This window comes from Myotis yumanensis, unplaced genomic scaffold (genome assembly GCF_028538775.1).
Source record: "Myotis yumanensis isolate MYYU_CA2020_CCGP unplaced genomic scaffold, mMyoYum1.0.hap1 SCAF_6, whole genome shotgun sequence".
NCBI lineage: Eukaryota > Metazoa > Chordata > Mammalia > Chiroptera > Vespertilionidae > Myotis > Myotis yumanensis.
Window position 1 is genome coordinate 66,847,927 of NW_027223757.1, and position 26,075 is coordinate 66,874,001.

A 26,075-nucleotide genomic window follows, 5' to 3' on the forward strand; every position below is an offset into this window, starting at 1 on the left:
TGCTGGCAGTGGTCATTGTTCCCATGCTGGGACCTCTCAGATTGCAAGGCTGACTGGCAGCTATTTCTGTTTGCTCTGCCCTGGTGCTTCCCTGCAACCTCACCTATTTTACAACCCCACACAAGTTGTGGGGAGTGGCTTTTGCATATGAATGGCCTGTCCTTTTTCATGTTAAAAACCTGTCAAATAAGCTGCAGCTGGGTCAGGGAGCCCCAAACCTATCAATAAAAGGCCCCAAGACCCAGCACCAGCACTAGCCAGCCTTGCTTCACAGCTGGGCCTCTTCTGGACACTTCCAAACCCAATACAAAGAGGATGAATCTGCAGATCTCTCTGTAGCTCCTGCTGGTAGGCCCCAGGCAGTGGCTGACTTTGCACCTCCCTGGAGACCCAAGAGCCAGTGTAACCAGTGGCCAGTGTGAGACCATACCAGATTACAACTCTTTACATCCTTAAACGACACACTCAAGGGGCAGACTCAGTGAACACCAAAGCCACACTGAAGCAAGTCCTGCCCCATAAGTGTGTCTCCTGCACATGGCTTTTCCACTGTAGTCGCAGCTGGTCCCCACAGCCAATTGGCCTGGAAGTCAATTTCTCCCAGTGACACCAACATTAATCAAGGCTCAACTACAAGACTATGCATACAGTCCACGAAGGGGTGCACCTAGAGTGTCCACCTCAGGTGAATGGGGAGGCTGAGCCACTGGGCCCTATAGGATACCTACTACACAAGGTCACTCTATCAACTCAAGGAGACTTAGCAGCTCTACCCAATACATAGAAACAAACATAGGGAAGCAGCCAAAATGCAGAGACAAAGAAATATGTCACAAATAAAATAAATGGAAGAAAGCAAACTACTGGATATAGAGTTCAAAAGCACAGTTATAAGTTTACTCAAGAATCTTCTAGAAACCTCTGAGGAACTTAGTGAGACTTTCAAGGATCTTAGTGAGAATGCCAAAAAAATATGGAAAAGTGCCAGTCAGAAATTACCATACACTGGCTGAAATAAAGAATAATATACAGGGATTCAACAGTGGAGGATCTCAAGAATCAAATCGATGATTTGAAATATGAGGAAGCAAAAAACACCCAACAAGAAGAGCAAAAAGAAAAAAGAATCCAAAAATATGAAGATAGTGTAAGGAGCCTCTGGGACAACTTCAAGGGTACCAACATCCAAATTATGGTGGTTCCAGAAGAGAGAGAGCAAGATACTGAAAACCTATTTGAAGAAATAATGACAGAAGCGTCCCCTACCTGGTGAAAAAAATAGACTTACAAGTCCAGGAAGCGCAGAGAACCCCAAACAAGAGGAACCCAAAGAGGCCCACACCAAGACACGTCATAATTAAAATGCCAAGGGCAAAAGACAAAGAGAAAATCTTAAAAGCAGCAAGAGAAAACCAGTTAGTTAGCTGCAAGGGAGTGCCCATGTGACTGTCAGCTGATTTCTCAACAGAAACTATGCAGGCCAGAAGGGAGTGGCAAGAAATATTCAAAGTGATGAACAGCAAGAAATTACAACCAAGATTACTCTACCTAGCAAAGCTATCATTTAGAAATGCAGGTTAGGTAAATAGTTTCACAGACAAGAAAAACCTAAAGGAGTTCATCACCACCCATCCAGTATTATATGAAATGCTGAAGGGTATTCTTTTAAGAAGAGGAAGAAAAAAGAAAAGGTAAAGATAAAAAATATAAATAACAAAATGGCAACAAATACATATCTAACAACAATTGAATCTAAAAATCAAATGAATAAAAAAATCTGATGAACAGAATAAACTGGTGAATGGAATAGAATGAGGGGCATGAAAATGGAACAGACTGAGGATTCTCAGAGAGAATGGGCTGTAGGGGGGCGGGGGGGAGGGGTGCAGGAAGAGATTAGACGAAGATCTTATATGCATGTATGCATTACCTATGGACACAGACAATAGGGTGGCGAGGGCCTGGGGCAGGGTGGGAACTGGGTGGAGGGGATCTATGAGGGGAAAAAAAGAGAGACCTCTGTAATAATCTCAACAATAAAGATTAATTTTAAAAAATAAAAGAGGGGCTGCAGGACTTCCAGATGCCTCAAGCTTGAGGCCAACGCCGCCAGGATCGTGGGAGTAGGGAGACTTCACTGTCCTCTTTTTAATTTACCTACTTAATTTATTTTGTCTTTGTCTTAATTTTTTCATAAAGCTGTTGGTCTAAAAAATTTAATTAAATTTAAAAAAAATGATACTGTCTTTCAATGACAACATGCGTGTAACCTACATGGTTAAATAAAGATGAGAACAAAGTTCAAGAGGTAACTGAGTTTGGCATAGCAGAATTTTTATGAGCTCATAGGTTAGAAGACACTGGTAGAAACAGTGAAAATTATGATCTTACTAAAGACAAGTAACCACTTGGAAGACAGCCACCTTAGATTTTGCTCCAAGTCTTGATTTTGCAAATGAGCAATCACATTAAACTCTGCAAGAATTCATGCAAGGGCAGGTTAGATTCCCCTCTTATTAGAGAACAACACAAATCAAAACAAAAGCAAACATAAACACAGAGAGTAGGCTTTGCTTAAGGAATCCAAGTTTCAAGTAAATTTTTGAGTTCTAAATTAAGACATATTGCAGAACAACTATCTGAAACACAATCAAATAATTAATCAAGAGAATAATTAAGACAGGTTAAATAATGTCTTTTTTAAAAAAACTGCATATTTGTAAAATCCAACTAAGGTCTGTAGTTAATAGTAGTGTACTAATATCATTTTCCTTGTTTTGATATATTCTGGTTACGCATGGTGTTATAATTGGGGGAAGCTAGGAACTTTGTACTTTTACAATTTGAAATTGTAAAATATTTTATTTCAAAACAAAAAATTAATAACAACTGTGTTTAATAGGCCAAGTGGATTTATAATAACCAGAAAAAAAACAAAAAGGTGAAATGGCCCAGTTGGTATGGCTCAGTGGTTGAGCATCGACCTATGAACCAGGAGGCCACAGTTTGATTCCCAGTCAGAGCATATGCCCAGTGTGGGACATGTAGGAGGCAGCCGATCAAAGATTCTCTCTTATCATTGATATTTCTCTCCCTCTCCTTCTCCCTTCCTCTCTGAAATCAATAAAAATAAAATTTTAAAAAAGAAAAAGGTGAAATGTAAAATGTGCAGCCTAAAAGGACTGCCTGCGTGCAATTAGAAATGCAGTTCTTCATCTGCTCCAGAACTAAGATGATTTAGGTATTTTCATAAATCACTCCACAAACTGGGACTGTCAAGCTACTGTGCACAGGATGTGCTGCCACTTTTCCCTCCTAAGCTCATTAGATAGAACGTCTTCTCCCCTTTGGAAGATGTTCTATCTTCTTTTCTGATCCATCCCTCATTTCACCATGGGTTTCGAGTAATTGAAACTCCTGTGCTAGAGGTTCAGTCATCCACCATGAAGTCCAAGGACAACTACTAGTAGTCATCAAATCCTCCACAGATCACTTTGCAAAATGACAAACAGATCATGTACCTGTCAGTCAAACACGAGGCTCTGATCAGCTCCCCATAGTATTTGCCTTTTGGGTTATATGTCACACTTTATCTGAGGACTAGAAGACGTTTGGACAAATAGCACAGTTCCATTCTTAATTAGGCAGATGTTTGGGGATGGATGTGTAGATGTATTGGGGGTGTATTCCAACCGGAGGACAGGGGCCCCTGCAGTTGCTCAGAATGACACCTCAGCCTACACTATAATAGTGAATAAAGTTATATCATTTCACACAGCCACTGTGACCTTCCTCCAGGTGAGAAACACACATGCATAGCGTTCTTTGGTACAATGGGATTCCTCAACCTCAAAGACATTACTTTCAAAGAGACAAACATGCTCTTAGGGAAACTGCTCTGTAGGGAATAAAAAGTATCTGTCCTGGGGTTTTAACTCCTTCCAAAATGTTGCTTCTATCAGTAGAACCTCCCTCATTTCCTCCCTAGTATGAAAACATTGCCAGGAGCACACCTCTGTAGCAGAAACGAATGCTGTTTGACTGAGAAAGTTCTTAGCCTCTCTGTGCCACATATAAAAAATAAAGTAGCTTAAGTTTAATGTCTGTAATTAGCTCAGATGAATTTGGCATACAAGAAGCCCTTTTCATCCTAAAAACTAGGAAGCCAGGCAGACAGTTTTCAGAAAAATTCTTGGGTGCTGACTTGGCCTTCTTCCCACTGAAGATTGGTGCTGATTTTAGTTCAAGGTCAGGCACACCAAGTATTGATAAATATTCCCTTCCTTCCTGGTATGTCAGTATAAGTCTTCTATAATGGTGATATTATCCCTGAGGGTAACAGGGTTGTGGTGTGGCAAAAATGGAATCTTCCATGTCTTTGTGGACCCCACCTTGCCCAGGCAGTGTTCAACCCTATTAGGGACTCTAAGGAGTGGGTATGAGGGGCACGCTTGGGGAGGGAAAGGGAAAAACTACATCTGCTGTATCTGCTCTGGTCTTAAATTCTACTTTGTTTCCATTGTCATTTTTATTTAATTTGCCTAGGACACACACACATCCACATAATGTATACATAATTTATGCACAATATACACATTGTCTGTGAATAAATATTTAATCTCGACTAACAATAATGAATGAGTGATCTCCTCTTGCCAACTTATAGCCCATCATAATCACAGCAGCTCCCACTGACTGCCAGCTGCTAGAATCATTAATATTGTCTTCTTTCTACACTGTAGGCTCTTCTCCATTGGACACCAGAAACAGGTTCCCATTTGTTATACTGATCCTTTGGAAACCTGAGAAACCTGATCAAACAAACCAGAAGTGCCTTCTCTGTTCCACCAGATGGCAGTCCTGCATCAGGACGGGAAAAAAAAAAAAAGGTGGTGGTAGTGGTGGTGGTGGTGGTGGTAGTATTTTGGATATGGAAGTATGTAATTTGGGTATTTCCTGCAATGGAGAAGAACTGACAAATATGCAGGTTGCTTTGATAATAAATGCAGTGTAGGTGTTTTCTACAAACGCATCACAAGCTTTCTGCAAAAAATGTTTAAAAAGCAAACAACTGGAGCTGCCTGAATTAAAAATATTTTGATGACTAACTTAAGCTGCTGCTACATAACGCTGCAAGAGGTGGACACAAGCCCACAAACATAGGATGTGTTCAAGTATGTGGCGAGTGCCACTGTCTGCCTTTGGTTCGTGTGCTAAAGTTACCTCTGCATCACAGCGAGAAAGTGCCTCAGCTTCTTCATTTGGGAAGTGGGCACCACAACGCACTGCTGGTAGAATAAAGTTAGAATGTGTGCAGGTGCACAAACAAGCTGCAAGAAACTGTCTTTCTGTGGTGATAATGGTGTGTGTGTGTTTAAATCTAGTTTTGCCCAACATCATGTTGTGTATAGTTTTCCACCTGTCTCTCATTGCAGCCCTCACCTAGACCTAGACTCGAATGAGCTCTCACCCATTCCCTGGGAAAATCCAGTCTAGAATCTCAAACACATCTCTCATGCCAGTAGCTTGGCTCTGCTCCAAGACCTGTCATGCGCCAGCAGAAAGTGATGCTAATGAAATAGCATCTACTTTAGGAAGCCTGAAGTGATGTCTGTGGCAGACTAAAGGGCCAGTTCCATAAACAAGAAGAAGTAGATTCACATTTGTAGCCTTTTCCTTACTGAAACAATGTGCCATTGGCATCAACAGACTGCGATGGTTCACTGCTTTAAGGATGTGCTAGCTTACTAGATTAGGATGGTTTTACTTGATCTTGCTTACCAGGATAGCATTTTTCATCATGGTTCAGACATCAGTGAAATCAAAATATAGCTTCAGCTTTCAATTTAGCATTTTTTTGAGGAAACTGTGTACATTTCTGTGTATGAGTACCCTGAAACTTCAACTCCTCTTAGTTAGAAACCAGCAGTAACTGTAATACCTTTAAGAGATGGTTCAAAATCTTTCCATAGAGATGTGTCAGCATATCATGCTTATCTTTTGTAGTTTTCTTAGTTCCCTGAGAGATCAATTAATTGCTCCCTATTCCCCTTAGTCCCATTATCAATTTTTCAGTATTACAGAAGCTTGTGGTCCAGCCAGTGTTGCTCAGTGACTGAGCATCAACCTATGAACCAGGAGGTTACAGTTAGAGTCCAGGTTGGGGCACATGCCCTGGCTGTGGGCTGGATCTCCCGTAGGGAGCATGTAGGAAGCAGCCAATCAATGATTCTCTCTCATGGTTGATGTTTCTATCTCTCTCTCCCTCTTCCTTCCTCTCTGGAATCAAATGTGTGTGTGTGTGTGTGTGTGTGTGTGTGTGTGTGTGTATTATATATACTTGCGTTTCCTTTTTAGCCATTTGCCACCATTTTCCATGTGTTTAAAAACATTTTCCCCTTGCTCCTCTGCCTTTTATCCTTGATCATTCTGGTTATCACTGGTAGCTAATGTGAGTTTATACTGTGGCTCTTTAATATACATTTATCTTGCATGACCCAAGCATAGAGATATTCAGAGAAGAAAAATGATTTGAAAAAAATAATGTTTCTACATCACTCCTAGAACTCTGAGTCAGGCATATTTTTCAATTTCGGAAATGCAACTGAAATGTTGATATCCAGATATTTGTTAATTGCATCATTGTGCAAGTGAACTAAGGTCAATTAATTTAAGGTAACGTGTGTTGGCAATGGTAAAAATACTCTGCCACTATGCTTTCAGAGATAATAACACACACTTATGTGCCATTACAGTGCATGGTTTAATTTTTCCTGCACGTAGGAGAAGGCATAAGGATGGAGCTTATCAGAGTTTGCATTTTGTGACTGTTGGATTGTATTATAGCACTAAAGCAAATTTCACATATTATATATTCAACCTTAGCAAAAAAGAATGTAGGTCTGCTAGGTTATTTGGCAATGTCTTCTATATCAAGTAGCTAAATGGGTCACAGTATAAATGTTATATATTTTTCCTAACCCAAAGGCCATGTAGATATTTGACCTAATTAAAGCTCTGTAATGATCATTTTCCCACTAATCTTAATTTTACTGTTATTAAATGAAAGTTAACAATTTCTTTGAGATTATTTCATATAAATATATTCAATCAAATGAAAGTAGATTAATAGCTTTAGAAACAAAGGTGATACTTAATAGACTACAGCCTTTCATTGTGAGTACCCAATGCAATCAGTAATATCATTTTTTCTTAGATTTGTTTACTTTCCATTACTCATAATTGCTTGTTTTAATTGGACCAAGCTAGCTTCGTTTAGACTCCCCTTGAGAGTAATGTTGGCAGAAATGATTGGCAGTTCTCTCTCCCACACGGTGCCATCCTTAAATTGCAAATATCAGTTAACAGGCTTCTCACTCCAGTGTTTAAGAGTGGGAGTCTGCACTTAGCAGAAAGTAGTCTGGGTGCACACATTTCTGAATAAATGCATGTAAAATTATGCATTCAAATTATGGATCAAGGGATTTGAAAGGAAGCCAGAGAGGTCAACTCCCATCCATTCCCATTCTGCAAGAAACTAGTCCATTTGTCAGCCACTCTGTGTAGGTGAAAGGATACACTACTTTTAAAGATCATTACATGCAAGCCCTCAGTTGTCTATAGTAGGGTGTTAAAAAGAGCACCGCTGACCTAATTTTGCAAGCAATTTCTTAAATTTCATTACTTTTCACGCTAGGATTCTTATTAGGGTTTCTAACCAGGAATAGAGTGGAAAGACTTGGTCCTTTACCTTTTTATTTTTCATATCCAATTAAAACTGAGGCACTATTAAGCAGTGAAATGCCAATAAATGGGGGAAGTAGAATAAGCAGCAGCTATCACAGTAACAGAGTCTGTGTTCGGTTCGACCTCTGGATCATAAGCAAATATGCACCCTCTGTGACTAAGCACATAGGGAAATGCTTCGCCACATCAATGCATGTGCAGTGACACAGCACAATTCCACACTGACCTCTACATCCTTATTTATGCTACCTCTAGACACAACACAAGCACGATGCTATTTAATAACTACATGAATACAATGCTTTTTACAGTACATCATCCAGGTATGTCATTGAAAGGAAAGACCAAAAAGGAACAGAAAACAATTATTTTGGCAGCCCGGCTGCCTGAATTCAAACTGAATTGAGGAACAGAAGAGAGACAGCATCTCACAGTTAGGTCCTAACAGGTGGTGGCTGAAGTAGAGACGTCTGTGGTGAGGGCAAGTAGAAGGAGAGGTAAGGCACAAAATGGAGTACGGCTGTTTTTCTTATTTTATTTGAAACAGCTATAGTTCCTACTCTCTGCCAGCCACTGATCTGGGTGCTGGGTGCTTCATAAATATGAGCTCATTTAATCTTGGACATCAAGGATAAGTATGAGACTGGGGGACACTGTGGGAAGTACGGCATCAATTTTTTCCTGGCCAGCTGCTGTCTGGAGGGCATTGGTGCAAAGGAGTCCAAGCTCGTGCCTTAATCGTCTCATCTTCACTTTAAAAGAAGCACTGTCTGACTTTGAAACCTCACAGTCATCTCCAGTGAATGGCAGAGGCCTGGGCCCCAAACAGGGTACCAGATGCACAGAGGCAACCCCGTTCTCTGCTGCGGGGCCAGCAGGTAGTGTTCTCCCAAGCCAAAGAAATGCAAGAAAGCACTGACTTCCTTCCCCTGCCTGGGTCCTCATTCATTCTGACTCCTGCTGATCACCGCACCGTCCACCCTACCCCATGTCAGGAGCCACCAGGAAATGCAGACTAGAGTGGAAGTATGTAGGAAAAAGAAAACTAACACTTTTTTTTCCTAAGCAATATGCTTGTGAGAGATATGGAATGGTTTTGAAATGTATCTGATTGAGTCCTCATAAGAAAAGAAAGGTCTTGCTCCCACTTTATAGGTGAATTCGTAGTCATGAGCCTTTCCCCATTCCCTAGGCCTCCATGTCTCCTGACCAATTTCTCCCTTAAAATACTGCAATAACTCTTGTCTTAAAAAATGCTCTTTTTCAGAACCCCTGCTCCCCAAACCTCACAGGATGTGGGCATATTCATAAAGCAAAATTATGCTTAATGGCTTGAGTATATTTGTTCAATCCCGAACAGAATGTTTTTGCTAGAAATGTGTTTACTGTTGTGACAAATAGACTTGTTGATAAAATGTTACTGTTTTAACTTCCATTTGGGTGAAAAATTAATGTTTAAAATAACATATTTTGGAGGCCAATTGGGACAGATTCCTAGGCCTCCCATGGTATTTCACATCTTCAGAAATATTTCATAGAAACAAATGGATCACAGAGGCATTACCTTTCTCTGAACAGAAGTATCACCAAAAAAATAAAACAGCAGGAAACATAACAGGGCCTCATACCACTGCATTTCTCCTGTAATTACAAGTATCTAAAAATGTGTATAACTACAAGAGTAAATTGGGGAGGAAAATTTATCTAGCTTCATTTTGCGCTTGTTGGAGCTAAATTCATATATTTCTGGAAGTGATCCCGAGGAGACCAATACTAAGAAAGTTCAATCAAAACTTCAGTGTTTTTGTTGCCCCCAAAAGAAAAGGAGGCAAAGAGGAAGATCCAGCACTATTCTGCCTAAAGAGACACTGACTGCACAGAAACACATCAATAGAATTACTGAATTCCATTCTTAGCAATGCTGCCTCTGCTAATCTCTTAGGACCAGTGACTTAACAGACGATAACATGACAGGGATACCTCACTTATTCAGGAATCCTTTAGCTTACACAGGGTATTTTCCAGAAAAATAAAAATTTATACAATAAACTTTATAAACATAAAATATTTTTATAGAAACCTGAAATGTATTAGACACCACTGTACCTTCTTTAGAGATAATCCATTAGTTTAACAATTTTATGTGTGAATTAGATACCAAGCATCATCTCCCCCTTCTTATCTCTTTGAGTTTATGTGTGGACACCCCCACCCCAACAATGCTCCAGCAACACTGTGCCCTTCTTGAGGCCCCTCTGTTAGTCTTCCTTCCCCTCTCTATCTCACATCTAGGTCTTCATGCCTTGCTGCCTCTTTAATGAACCCAGCTCATCCCAGTCATACTTCTGGTTTTAGCTTAGACATCACTTCCCATGGGTTGTCTTCCCTGACCCTCCAAATCTGGACAATGTGCTATTCCTGAGTTCTCACAGCACCGCAGATTTCCCATAACATAACTTTTCACACAGCATTTATAATCACCTTATTAATTGTCCATACCTTCAATTGAACACCAAGCAAATGAGGAAAAGGTTAATTTCTATCTCACTCATTTTGGAATCTCAAGTTAGTTCAGCACCCGCCCCACAGATGTTCAATAAACATTCATTGAAGGAATGAATGAATTAAGGAACATAAATAACCTCACTGTGCACTAATACTGGGTTTGCTCAAGGTTTCTAAACTCAATAGCACTACAAGTTGGTATGAGTTTCACTGATGTCTCTCCATTCAGAAAGTCTGGGGTGATACTGATTCTGTGAGCATAGCACGGGATAGAAGAATAAATCTGTATCCTTTCTGTTAAACAGTTGTAATAGGATCTGGACCTAAGTTCTAACTCTGCCTCATACAAATTGGACAACTTTAGGAAAATTACTTTGTTTCTTTAAACCTCAACTTTCCTTCTCTGTTAAATGAGAATAACAGTCATATTGAGCCTACAGGTTGTTGTTGAGAAAAAAAAGAGAGACAATCTATGCAGAACATTTTTTTAAAACAAACTATAATGAGCTACTTATATACTGTTTGTAATCATTATTACTAACTTGTACAGGGCTATTTCTGCCTACACTACTGGGCTTCCTTCCTTTTATTCTGTTTCAAATGACTTTCCCATTAGATTAATTTACAGGATAACAGAACTCTCAGAGTTGATCTCTGGCATGATAATTTATTACTGGCAGTTCTGTACTTTTCTTTTTTTAACTGACATCTTGTGGATATGCCTTTTTTTTCCCTTTATACTTAAAAAAATATTTTAACATTGAAAAATACTGGCATTACTTTATTATATTTTTAACTCCTTTATGTTTATATACTTTATTTACTTTTTATTTTTTATTAAATTAATAGAGGTGCCATTGGTTAATAAGATTATATAGGTTTCAAGTACACATTTGATATTTTATCTGCATACTGCATCATGCTGAACACTTGTTGAGTCTACATCTTGAGTCTCACACTCTCTTTCAAAATCCAGCCCACAGGTGCATGAGACTGCTGGATATCCTATCTAATAAAGAGGGAATATGCTAATTGACCCTCACACCCTCTCAAAGATGGTGGCGCCCACAGCCAATAAGGAGGGAATATGCTAATTGACTGCCACGCCCTCAAAGATGGTGGCACCCACAGCCACAAGATGGCAGTGCCCAGTCCTCTCAGCCCCACTAGGGCAGCAGGTGTGTGGCAAGGCAGGGCCCGCCCCAGGCAGGCCCAGCCGCTCTGCGTGCCTGCCTCCGGAGTCCTCCAGTCCCCTCAGCCCCCCAGCTGCCCAGGACTGGCCCGAGGCTTACCTGCACCTCGGATGGCAGCTGCCCAGACACCCAGGGCCGGCAGGAGGCACAGGCAAGCCTTAGATGGTGGCTGCCCAGCCACTGCCCGATGCTCAGGTAAACCAGGGCCGGCCGAGGCTTGTGCTGCCGGCAGTTGAAGCAGCAGAGGTGTGATGGGACATCGCCTTCCCCTGATTGTTGGGTCACCTCCTACCCCTGAGGGTTCCCGGACTGTGAGAGGGGGCAGGCCAGGCTGAGGGACCCCCCCCTCCAGTGCATGAATTTTCATGCACCGGGCCTCTAGCCTAAAATAAAGAGCCCTATCATTACCTCAAAGTCCAAATCTGTAAATACCTGTCCCAACTCAGGAAACATACTCATCTCTATCCATTTTCCATACCCTCATTGATGGCTTCACCATCCCTTCATTTACTCATGTTCAAAACTTCAGAAACATCTCCAGTCCTCCCATCCTTTATGCCCACAACCCACCTCCCCTTGTACACACATTAGGCTGCAAGCCTTTTCAATTTTGATTCTGCAATGCTTCACATCAGTTTTCTCCATTGCAATCTCACTCCTCACTTGCCTACGGAGTCGCTAAAACTACCTACAGGATTTACCTGAGTCAGGTTCTTTGCTACTCCAATTCCTCCCACAAAGTGCCAGTGGAACAATTTCCATTCCTAAGTACAACTCTCTTCACAGGAGTCCTCTGCTTATAAATAGAAGCAAGCAATAAACAGAGCAGTTAATGGCTTCCCACTCCCTCAGAAGGCCACCCTCCTTTATCAGGTGCTCAAAACCCCATGCAGTCTGATCAACTGTGCCTAAAAAACAACCTCATCTTACTCAAGTTCTACTTACTTTTTGGTGCTGCAACATCTCCCTCTCCTTGCCAATCAGATGCCAAGGTAATCAGAGAACTCCTTTCCTACCCAATCTATCCAGCCTCACCCAGCCAGGGCATGCCATCCTCTACCTCATTATGCTGCTACACTTTTCTTCATGGCACTTGGAATTACATGATATAAACAACTTGCTTGTTTACTTATTATCTGCCTTATTAGAATGCAAGTTCACTGGGCATAGGGACTTTGCTTTGTTCACTGTTTTATTCTCAGAACCTAGATTCACAGTAAGTATTCAAATAATATCTATTGATTGAATGAATAAATATGAGTACTGTCACATTAGGCTTTAAAATACAATCAGCTTACATTCTTTTAAATCACTTCAGAATGTAATCGACATGTGAGCATAGGCACATGTGTAGTTTATAATCCCTTCAGTACCCAGCATGGTCTCTAGCAGAGTATAGATGTTCAATAAATGGGGAATCAAACTGAATTATGTGCACATACTGGGTATTTGATTTTTATTACTGCTCACTGTTGAACCCCTTGAGGAAAAAAAAAACTTTCTACATTCAAATATATTTTTTGAAGTCACCAAAATCTGACATGTGAAAATTGAAATATTTCCATAGTGAAAAGTCACATAAAAATGTAAATTAAATATTCATATAATTCACTATGGTCCACTAATAGCCACACTCTTTATTTGTTCAATGTAAAAATACCTTTACTTAGCATTCATGGTCTAAGAGAAAAAAAACACATTTACTGAATGCCCATGATACGCCAATCACACTGCACATATTACCTCTCTAAATTTATAGCAATACCAAGAGGGACCTCAAAAGGAGTGGTTCACTTTTAAGTGCCTAATACAGAATTCTTACATCAATGTTTGCTGAATAAATTCCCCAGTGTCACAAAGCAATGAATCAAGGAACTGAAGCCAGGTGTGTCTGACTGCAGGACAGACTGAGCTCTCCCCAGGAAGCCACTATCCCACGCCCATTCTCAGGAATCACAACATATGAGTGCCAGCGCTGGGCCCACGTCTAATCTCAGCTCCTCAGAACATCAGTTTCTTTATAATGAACAGGTTGGCGATAGTCGGTAAGTCCTCTTCTAATCATAATAAAAGGAGATATAAAGAGTAATGCTGTGTTATATCCTCAAACTGTGAGCATAAACCTTTACTCATTCTTTTAGAAACACAACAAGGGTATGTCAGAATGATAGGAAGAATAGAACATAAGTCCTCCATCAGCCCATTTGAGTAATAAGTTCTCTTATGGAGATAAAATTATTTTATTTAGACTGCTGTTGGGTGTGGTGTTAGAAGTTGTGGATCCAGTAAAAAAACAAATAAACAAACAAAAACAAACAGACAAAAAATAAAAAATAAAAACACAGTCCCTCAAATGCTCAATCAAAAGTTTTAGTTCTTTTGCCCCTTGCACATTGATTGCAGGTGATAATGAGAGAGAAAAAAGACAACAGATAATGTATAAACTGATGCAAAGAGGGTCTACATATTCCCTACATTATAATTCAAGACAAAGGTGTACATTACCAAAATTACGACATCAGTGGTTTTGGCAACCACTTATCTGTGTTGTTCCTTTAATGTGTTCCTTCCAGAATGCCTGTCTCACTGGCCAAATAATCAATAAGAGCCCTGGGATAAAAACGAGAATGTAGTCTCAGAATTCAATTACTGAGGTTTGTGTATAAAACAGCAGAAAACAAAATATGGAGATTTCTTTTTCTCATTCTATTAGGATGATAAAGACAGTGGTTGTCAGTTGAAAATGAAGACAGCCAGAGTAATTCAAGATATTAAATGCATAAAGATACGCCATGTTTTTAATGACTGAGCTTCAGTTCATTTCAATGGGAAGACATCAAAAATTTAGGGCATTCTCTCAATGGTGAAATTTCAGCTTCCCCATCTTGAGTAAGAGGAGAAAGAATTTATAAATAAGTTATTGCATGATAGTTACACATCTTTTAAGATTTTTTAAGGAAAAATAATTTAAACTTTATCAATCTTCCTTTCCTAAATACAGTAATGGAAGATAGTATTATATGTCCCATTTGCTTTCATGAAATTTAGAGAAATTTCATTATGAATATTAAAAATTTTCAAGAACAACAATGTTGTGATTATCCTGAAACAAAAATTCATATCAATATAATTAAAATGAATTATGAACACTTATTCTATAATACTTAATATAGACGGAAATATCTCCCATAAATATATTTGTCATATATTAAGTGAAATTACATTTTTTAACATCAAAGACTTGCAATTAGAATTAGAATGTATATTTCTTTTTAGTTACATTAGATAAATGCTTTTTATGTTTTGACAAAGATTTACATCTTTCTTCTTTATCCTTAGAATATTTACACAGCCCTGGAGATGTGGCTCAGTTGGTTAGAGTGTCCTCCCATGCACCAAATGGTCATGGGTCAGATTCTCAGTCAGGGCACATACCTGGGTTGCAGGTTCAATTCTCAGTCAGGGTATGTACTGATGGAGGCAACTGATATAATCGATGTTTCTCACATAGATCTCTCCCTCCCCTCTCTAAATCAAGCATATATAAAATTATATTTTATATTATAAAATTATTCAAAACAGCCTTATTTTAAAAGGTCTTGACAACTGCATTAAAGCAAATATAATATCATATTTTTATTACTAAATTGAAAATTGCTTATAAGATCTATAATTCCAGATATAGAAATGATGTGTTACCATGAACTTTCATATGTAGAGAAGTGGTGTGTATAAATGGTCATAGCTTCTGTAAAACAATGGTCAATATGTGTATGATCCTTAAAATGTTTATAATATACTAGAGGCCTGGTGCACAGATTCATGCACCAGTGGGGTCTCTCAGCCTGGCCTGCGGGAATTGGCTGAAACCAGCAGTCCGACATCCCCCGAGGGGTCCTGGAGTGTGAGAGGGCACTCTGCAAAGTTGCTGAAGCTAGGCAGCTCCTGTGTTGAGCATCTGCTCCCTGGCAATCAGTGTGCGTCATATCTACCGGCCTGTCAGCCCATCAGCCGGTCACTTTGGCTTTTATATATATAGACTGGAGGCTTAGTGCATGAAATTCATGCACTTGGGGGGGTCCTTCAGCCCGGCCTTTGCCCTCTTGCAGTCCAGGAGCTCTTGGGGGATGTCCAACTGCCATGGAGGTGGGAGAGGCTCCCGCCACCACTGCTGCACTCACCAGCCATGAGCCCAGCTTCTGGCTGAGCGGTGCTCCACCTGTGGGAGTGTACTGACCACCAGGGGGTAGCTCCTTCATTGAGCGTCTTGCCCCCTGGTGGTCAGTGCACATCATAGCGACCAGTCATTCTGCTGTCAGGCCTAAACCGGCTCTCCGACATCCCCCGAGGGGTCCCAAATTGCAAGAGGGCACAGGCCAGGCCAAGGGACCCCACTGGTGCACAATTGAGGCTGGGGAGGGATGCGGGTGGTTGGCAACCGGGGAGGGGCTGTGGAGGGGTCCAGGACATTCCTGGCCTATCTCACTTAGTCCCAATTGGCCCGACCCCAGCAGCAAGCTAATCTACCGGTCAGAGCGTCTGCCCCCTGGTGGTCAGTGCACGTCACAGTGAGTGGTTGAGTGGCCATAGCCTATCATTAGCATATTACTCTTTGATTGGTTGAACGGACGACTGGATGACCAGACACTTAGCATATTAGGCTTTTATTATATAGGATAGGAAGCAGCTACTACCGGACCTCCAGGAAAATGTTTAGCCAAAAATTAATCCAACAGAAAATATGAAAAAAATTGAAAATAAATAATCTGAGCATTTAGTGACATAAGTTAAAAAAGAAAATGAATGCAATAAATGTAGGGAAAATAAAACATTAAGAGTAAAAAAATAAATGAAATAGAAATTAATAAAACCACAATTGATATGAGCAAAAAAAATAATTCACTGTTTTTTGGAAACAAAATATCTGGCAAAACTAAATAAAATTAAAATAAAAGCTCATATAATATAAAAAATGTATATAACTACACATTAAACTTGACTTAAAGTATGTTATCATTAAAATGTCACAAAATTTGAAAACCTAACTGAAACAGTATTACTCTAGAAATCTGTAAATATATAGTAATGTACAAATTATAAAAATTTACCAAAGAATAAAATTTGGTGGTCAGTCAAGGAGCATTTGCAGGGCTTTTCCCCATAATTTTAACAAAGAGATAATCCTTATACACATTGTTCCATAGTATAGAGAAAAAAACAGAAAGTATCCAATTTTATAAAACTCGTATAACCTTGATTTTAGAATTATATAAGAAATTATGTAAAGAAAATTACCAGATTGTCAAACAAATAAATAAGGATGAATTAAACAAGACCTGAACCTTGCAGGACTCAATAATATGACACTGTGGACGATGCGGCATAATTAACACAACCTTCTGCTCTAGTTGTGTTTAAAATACTTACATATCACATACAAGGCTTTTTTGTGTTATATGATGGTCCACACTTAGAAAATCTACCCAAGTAATTTCACCACACAAAGGACAGAAAATATGATCAATGTTAACAGATGCAGAAAACATATTTGATAAACTTTAATGCCTATTTATGACTAAAAGCATTATGAAAATCAAGGTGTAGAAAATAACTTCCTGAATATACTAAAAAGTTTTCCCTCTTTTTAAAACAAAAAGTTCAATTAAATATTATTTTAAATTAGTACAACTTTACCAGGATCCCAAGAGTCAATGCACGAATACCTGCTATTACTTCTGCCATTCAACAGTATACTAGAGGCACAGCCAGGGCAAAAAAATAATAAAAGTAAAGAAAGGGTGTAAAAATCATAAAGCAGAGCCTAATAAAAACATTTTATAGAAAACAGACATTTATAATCTTTCTGTGAACACAGAGAACCTATAGACCCTGGTAAACAGGGGGCCAGTTCACTGTCCCTCAGACCGTTGGACGGCCGGACTATAGTTTAAAAAAAAACTATGAACAAATTCCTATGCACACTGCACATATCTTATTTTGAAGTAAAAAAACAAAGCAGGAACAAATACAATATTTGTATTTGCATGTGGCCCGCGGGCCATAGTTTGAGGACCCCTGCTATAGACAAATTCTTAGAATTAATAAGAGAGTTCAAAAAGTTGCTGGATATAAAGTCAGCATTCCAAATTTAATAATATTACATTAAACCAGCAGTAATCAAATAGAAAGTTTAGTAGAGAAATGCTACTAATAAAATTTTATAAAACATAATGGAATAAAGTTTACCAAAATGTGAAACATTTTGCAAATGAAATTGCACATTTTTATTGAAGGACATAAAATTAGACATGAATAAATGAGGCAATACAACATGTTGATATATTTTAAGATGTTAATTGACTTAAATTAATCAGTGGATTCAATTCTAATCAAAATCCCATCAGGAAGTATTTGGAGAATATTTTTATGATACAAATATTATGTTATTAAAGCAAAGAATGTAATATCTCCATTATATTATCTCTTATATCTTCATTGAAACAGTGTGCAAGATTACATTTACTTTTTCTAGTACTGCTGTTCAGGCTCCTCTTGGTAACCTCAGCTTTATTTCTGATTCTGTTTCTAAAATTTTGTAATCACTTTCAGATTCAGCCTCAACAGTCTGATGTTCTGTTGACCTGAGCTGAAGCTATCACACTCTTTTGTCTTGTATCAGTCATTTGCTAGGTGAAATTTGATACTCAAGTTGCTTTTATATTCCTGACAAAAGTTATATATATTTCATTTTTTATTACTAAAGTACAGTTAGCATACAATACATATTAGTTTCAAGTGTATAATACAATGCTCAAATTTTATATATCTTACAATATGGTCACCACAATAAGTCTAATAGCCAAAGTTGTTACGATATTATTGACTACATTCCCTGTGCTGTACTTAACATCTCTGCTGCTTATTTATAACTAGAAGTTTATACTCTTATCTTCCTTTACCTTTTTTATTCCACCTTTCCACCTTTTTCCCTTTTGGCCACCATCAATTTTTTCTCTAGATCTATGGCTATGTTTCCATTTTGTTTTCTTTGTTCATGTTTTGTTTTTTTAATTTTGAGATTTTGCATATAAGTAAATTAATATAGTATTTGTCTTTTACTGACTAATTTTACTTAGCATAATTGCCTCTAGGTTCATCCATGTTGTTGCAAATAGCAAGATTTCATTATTTTTTGTGGCTGAGTAACATCCCACCACCTATCATTTATTGATGAACACATAGTTTGCTTCCATATCTTGACTATTGTAAATAATGCTACAGTGAACATACGGATACATATATCTTTTCAAATTAGTATTTTGGGGTTTTTTTATGATAAATACCCAGAAGTGTAATTGCTGGATCCAATAAGGGGTGAATATCCAAATTGCATGGTGGGACAAATCTTTACAGTTTGCAGTTGTGAGTGAATGAAACACAAAGTTTATTCTTGCATTATTATTATTAATTATGGTATTATTTTCCATGCAGACAACCTTAAACCTACTTTTGCCCCACTCTATATATAAGAAACTCATACAAATCCACATTGAAAAACAAACTGTTTAAAAAATGGGCAAATGACATGAATAGATATTTCTCCAAATAAGACATACAGATGGTCAACAGGTATATGAAAAAATGTTCAACATCACTACACATCAGAGAAATGCAAATCAAAATCACAATGAAATATCACCTCATACCTGTCAGAATGGCCATTATCAAGAAGTCAACAAGCAACAAATGTTACTGAGGATGTGAGAACAGGGAACTCTCACATACTGTTGGTGGGACTATAAATTGGTACAGCCACTATAGAAAACAGTATGGAAGTTCCTCAAAAAATTAAAAATAGAACTACCATATACACTTCTTTATTCTTTTCATCCTCATTTTGAATAGCAGTCAAAATCTATTTCACATCCTGTGATGTTACAGATAAATCATCATATTCTTTATTTCTTTTTTCTAACTAACTCTTGATTTTCTCCCTAACTCTGACATGTTCATTATTTTACCTGCTCTAGACTTTACTCAATAGAGAATAAAGGTCTTTTTCAAGAAAGCTTTTGCAAGAACATTAAATGGTGACTGTAGATTTATGAGAGAATAATTGGGCACAAAAAATTATAAAAACCAATAACTGTTCATGTCTAAAAATATTATTTTTAAAAAAGAAAAGGAAAGAACTTCCTCAACTGAGGAAAAATAACTCCTCTTCCCCAAACAAACAAATCTAAAATGAGGTTATCCTTAATGGCCAATCTTCACATGCATGTACATTATAGTCAGAGACTAAATACTAATACCTGTTGATACTTTTAATAACATCTCATTATCATTGAAAATGTGTACAAGCTCCATTATACACTAATTTTACTAGAAGAAAGAAATATTTTGATATATGCAAAAAGGTAGGTATATGAAAATGTTCAAGCTAATTTATTTCTAATAGGAAAAATCAATAAGCAATATAAATATCTACCAATATGATATTGACTAAAATGAGAGTAGTCTATTCTTTTGAATGGTTAAAACACAACAGTTAAAAGTAGATTTCTCTCTTAAACTTGTGTATGTATCATAAAGCTCATCTCAATGACATAATATTAATAAAGTAAAACAACCTACATGATTACATATATAAGAATGTTTTAAATAAAGCATTCAGGCTACAGTTTAAATTGTGACTTAGATTTAGTTAGTTACTTGAAATCTAAACCTTATGTCCCTCTGTTGAAGATTATAGAGATTAAAATGTGTGATTCATAGAGGATTAAATGTGATATCTATACTGATAAAAGGGTAATATGCTAATTAGACCAGGAAACCTCTGGAAGACATTCCCTGTAGGGTCCCAGATTGAAGAGGGTGCAGGCCGGGCTGAGGGACAACCCCCACCCCCGTGCACAAATTTCGTGCACCAGGCCACTAGTTATAAATAAACCACTTAGAAGAGTGCCTGATACAGCATAAATTTTCAGTAAATGCCAGGTGCTATTATCACTATTAGTATTATTTTTATTTCATTTATAACTATGATTCTAATTCTTTGACAATTTTATTTGAGTTATATCAGTTATCATATAATAATATTTAATTTTAAGAATAATATAGCATTTAAATTTATATAAATATGTTTATGATTTATTTCATTGCTTTCGTGTTTAGGCAAAAAATAAGAATGCAATCTTTCCTTTTCACTTTCTTTTTACTTTTCAAGTAATTATTTTACCAGTCCTATTTATTGAACAGTTCTTTCATTCATCAAATTCTTTGGCCACTTCTGTCACTCACTATGTTTTTATTCATACCTTGGGGGCATAGATTTACTTTGCCTTATTTTTATACTTTATCTGTACAAAGCCAATTATTGTTAGTTCATAGTAAGGTACAGCACTTAGTAGGTCAAATTGCTCATTACTATTCACTTTTACTTTTCCAAAACATATGCTATTTCTCACCTGTTTGCTCTTGCATATAAACTCGTGGGTTAGTTTAATACGCTATTAAAAAGTGGAGAGGAAAAGAAAGAGTATGAGAAAGAGGAGATAAGGATAAAAGGATAGGGAGAAGAGAAGGGATTGGAGATGACAGGAGATGACAAGGAGGAGGAGAATGGGGAGGAGGACAACCTTGAAAAACCTGCCCTAAACCTATAAACTAGTCTGGAAAATAGTGATATTTGTACATTCCCCAGTTTGACCATCCAGAAACATGGTAAATCTATATAATATTTAAATGTTATTTTACATATTTACTAGGTGGACATTTTATATTAGAGTAGACTTTGAATGTGATGTTAAGGTTTAAATTATTATATGAACAATAAGAATAATCTCTCATTCTCAGATACAAAAATTAGGCAATATAATTTTCATATACACTACCTCTCAGGTAAATGTGAACTTAACATAGCATTATTATTATCTAGTTGGTTTCATGATAACAGTTTTCATTTTTAACTATCATTTTGGAAGACAGGCATGTATAAAAATGAGGAGAAAAGCAGACAGTAAAATAGATAGGTATTTTCATATTTAAAAAATATAGTCTGAAGAAAAAATATTTTTATGCCCCCAAAAACTAGAACCTAAAAAAAGGATACTGACAAAATAGGCCAAGTTAACACCAACTACAGTCTATATGATAAAACAAAAATGAATGGCTGGCTCCTATAAAATGCAGATCATAGTACGTAATACATTGTGTACTCATTGAAAACAAACAAACAAGGACCACACTGAAGGAAGCTGCCAAGGATACTAGAGTACAACCCATGCTACACTGGCAGATATAATCAGGAATACGAGCGCGGTACAAGGCGGATGTAGGCCAAAAAAAGCCGCTGACTGGGCTTGGCACAGACTGCCCACAAGGAGTTACTAACTGGAAACCTGGGTGGAGTCAAAAGAGGAAACCAAATTAGGAGGTTGCAGGGGTCCTCAAAGTTTTTAAACAGGGGGCCAGTTCACTGTCCCTCAGACCGTTGGAGGGCCGGACTATAGTTTAAAAAAAAACTATGAACAAATTCCTATGCACACTGCACATATCTTATTTTGAAGTAAAAAAACAAAACAGGAACAAATACAATATTTGTATTTGCATGTGGCCCACGGGCCGTAGTTTGAGGACCCCTGGTTTAGGGCATGAATATGTAGGTCCAAACATGCTTGTTTCAGAATAGTTAGGGCACTATCTGCTTCTTATTTCTCATTTCTCCCTGCTGCCTCTCACCTGGAGACTGGGAGGTGGGGAGTTCTCTGCCTCAACAGAGTGCGTGAGCTAAATTGGGACTGCAGAAATCATACTACTGTTTTCTGCTGTGAGCAGCTGCCCTGTCCCTTAGCACCACCAGAAAGGAGTAAGAACACCTGCTGTAGGAGGTAGCAGGAAAGGGTGTCAAGGAAATCAGCTTTATTTTTCCAACACGAAAATCCCAGGCTATTCAACTGGAAGGCAAGATGAAAAAGAATGCTAAATATATATTAGGAATTATAAGTTTTGGGGGGAAAATTACAGCATTTGAATATTTTTTCTCTGGCTTTCCACTATATGCCATATATCTAATTTGCACGTTGAATGCAGCTGACAAATTTATTCAGAGAACTGGACATGCTGCTATTATGGTGTCCTGTGGTAGGCTCAGTAATTGGGCACTGTCTCTAACTAGAATTCAGACCCAGTTACGTTTTTCTGAGGGGAAATTAATCCTGGCAAATGGCATGATATTTTCCTAGCTAGAATACTAAGAGGGACTTGATCCACCTGCATGGACAGCTGCTACTTCACAGATTCTTTGCCAGCAGCCACTATTTAATAGAGTTGTGTGGACATTATGTTTGTTGTTTTCCTTCTGACAAAAAGCAAGATGAGTTGGACTCGAGTTTGTGCCTTGATTTGCTTTCATTGCTTCTATTACTTTTTAGGGAATAATACTTGGCAGTGTCCTTTCATTTAATTCTGTCCAAAGCAATCCTTTGATACTTTATGAATTACTTATCTCATTTTAATAAGGCTTAACATGAAAAATTAACCTCCTATACATTCCTAATTAGTTTTTAATTAATTTTAGCTTCTCTGTGAGGAAAAGATCTATCCAACAAACTACTAGGAATTTAATCTCCATTACTGAAGCATATGACAAGGTCCTCTAGGGGAGAAATGTCCTTGAGGGGTAGGGATATGTGTGTGTGTGTGTGTGTGTGTAACTGCCATAATCAGAAATAACAAAAATACCATAGTTTTCCCTTCAACTTTGAAGTCATAAGGAGCTTGCATCATTTGCAACTAATAATGACTTGTATTATTAAATGCTGAGCATAACATATATTATACATTGCTCAAATATACTGAATTTCTTGCATCTGCTTATATCTTATGCTTTTTGTCAAGATTTAATAGCAAATAAAAGACCTAACAAGCAAATTATGTAATTAAATATAATTTTTCAAGTTAAGAATACATTGACTAGAATCAAACAAAATGTATGCTATAGCATCCAAACTAAAGTAAAAGAAATAATTTCAAACAATTAAGATATTCTTTATGTAATGAACAAAAATTCATGAGATTTTCTTAGGTTAACTTTTATGATATATGATGATAATATAATGAAATAATTCATGCTATTAACACCCATTTTCTAAGACTATAGCCTTCATTTTTCACTTCTCAATTGACCTAGTTTCTTTGGCCTTTCTAGCAAGAAAAGTTATTTTTTACATATGATGAGCATTTTCATTAACCCAAGAAACAGCCTATATTTAAGTTGTATTTGATTTTAAGGAATATACACATTAAGGAAATACTTTTTGAAAATATTTTAAGACACAAATGAATCAATTTGATTAAGAATTCATGAGCACTGTTTATATAAAATTAGGCCATGTCAGCCCTAACCGGTTTGGCTCAGTGGATAAAGCATCAGCTTGTGGACTGAAGGGTCCCAGGTTCGATTCCGGTCAAGGGCATACACCTTGGTTGCGGGCACATCCCCAGTAGGGGGTGTACAGGAGGCAGCTGATCGATGTTTCTCTCTCATTGATGTTTCTAACTCTCTATCCTTCTCCCTTCCTCTCTGTAAAAATTAATAAAATATATTTTTAAAAAATTAGGCCATGTCAGAATGTAAGCATAGTTCTAGAATAAGGAAAGCAATACTTCACACATAGTGCCTATATTAAACAGCACCCCACCCCAAACACACGTACATACACACACACACACACACACACACACACACACACACAAGGAGGCCAAGACTGGAATTAATACAGTCAGCTGGAAAAAAGGGGGGAGTTTGCCAAGATATACAGTTAATGAGAAGCATATCTTTGTTAGGAAAGGATATGTGAATTATTTTTCAATAACCAAATGAAAAAAACTACGAACTACAAGAGAAACCTAATCTATAAGTCTTTCTACTCCTAAATGAATAGCAAATTAATTTGAATATTTTAGAATATATTAATTATTTTTTAATTTTGTATCAAATACATGGAAAATGCTTTTTATTGGCTGTGAATAGTTATGCAATCTATACAATAAACAGGCCACGAACCATTAAAAAGCACCTTTAAGTTACCCAGATCTTTTGTAATTCAGTATCTGTTATTTCCTCAGCAGGTAAGGACAGGCAAGACAGGATGCTTGCTTTCTGATACTTTATTAGTGGTAGCACCTTTCAATTGGATGATCTTTCAGGCTCTTTTTTTAAGCCTACAAGTGTTCACTGCCAGAATTTCTTATCTGGGCACCTGCTATACTTAAATACACTTGAAATTACTTGTGTTCAATGTCCAAAATCATCCATTTGAGGCATAAAGCTGGCTGTAATAAAAAAATGAATGAAATAATGCAGTTATCCTAAGCAACTTTCAGGGTTGGAATGAGGGTGGTCAAACAGACAAATAATTAACTTATTATATTACAACGCAGAATAACATATATGCCACAAAACTAAAAAGTTCTGAATAAACATAATGGGAGGGACATTTCATCATTCATTTCCAACTGGGGGCTGTAAAAATTGCTTTGAGGAGATAAGAATTCTGCTTGACTATATGTGTACATAAGGATAGATAAATAACATTTTTGGTTTTTAGGTAATAAAAACTAAGGTACAGAACATTGAAAGTATGTGAGACCCTGTGGCTTAAACACAAGATGAATGGAAAAAATATATTAGAAAATAAGACAAAATCACACACGACATAAATGACATATTAGGAGGAAATGAGTTACAATTGGAAGCTTGTGTGTGTTTTTTACAAAGACAGTGACACAATGAGCTCTATTTTTCAATACTGTGTTTGTTCTTACTGTGTTACTGTTGATGGAAGCAGACGAAGTCAAGCAAGGAATAATAATAGAGTGAAAACATGAGTAGAGAGTACCTTGACTTTCCAATAATCAAGGTGGTGATAATAATGACAGTGATGATAAAGGTTATGGCAATGACTTTGATGGTTATGACTGTAATGATGGTGGTGATGGTGATGATGGAGTTAGTGATGTTAGGAACCATTATAGCAATAACTACTTATTGAGTTCTAATGTGTATCAACAACTTGATAAAAGTTAATGTTCATTGCTTCTAATCTTTTTTTTTTTTTTTTGAAGGTTTTTATTTTATTTTATGTACAAAGAGATAGCATTCTGTCATAAGGTAGATGTCTTGAACGACCCATTCATGGAAGTTCTTAGTCCAACTTAATGAAGCCTATGTCCTTCGCGTACTGACGGAAACACTGGCGGCACATGTTGAGGCCGTACTTCCGGATCAGACCGTGGCGGTTTGAGCAGACGCGGCAAGAACGAGAACCTTGGCCGAATTTCCTCGGATGGCTCCAGTAGAGTTGCTGGTGACCCATCTTGCTCACTCTGTAGCAACGAGGCAAAAGGGCATTGCTTCTAATCTTAATAGCAACTCTTCAAGGACAGCTTATCTTCCACAGGTAAATAAGTGATCCTTGGAAGAATTAAATAACTCTCCTAAAGGTCACGTGGAAAGTCAGGCACCATAGGCCTTCACTATGGTGCTCCCATTAGTGACAGGGAAGGGATCCACATTGTAAAAACCAAGAGGATGCAGGGAGGAGTATATGATGAAAGCTTCAAGTAGAA

The 26,075-nt window shown here is 37.6% G+C and overlaps 2 protein-coding genes across 6 annotated transcripts in view; both read right to left on the reverse strand.

Annotated features, from left to right (window-relative positions):
- ADGRB3 (adhesion G protein-coupled receptor B3) overlaps nucleotides 1–26,075 on the reverse strand; it is a 699,707-nt gene that overhangs the window by 559,277 nt on the left and 114,355 nt on the right. The window lies entirely within an intron of this gene.
- LOC139012401 (small ribosomal subunit protein uS14) lies at nucleotides 25,552–25,865 on the reverse strand. Its single transcript, XM_070418317.1, has one exon. It carries the CDS (start codon nucleotides 25,820–25,822, stop codon nucleotides 25,652–25,654), a length of 171 nt encoding a protein of 56 aa, XP_070274418.1. The 5' UTR covers nucleotides 25,823–25,865; the 3' UTR covers nucleotides 25,552–25,651.

Coding starts and splice junctions, on each gene's coding strand:
- LOC139012401 (XM_070418317.1), bottom strand. CDS start 25,822: ATGGGTCACCAGCAACTCTACTGGAGCCATCCGAGGAAATTCGGCCAA.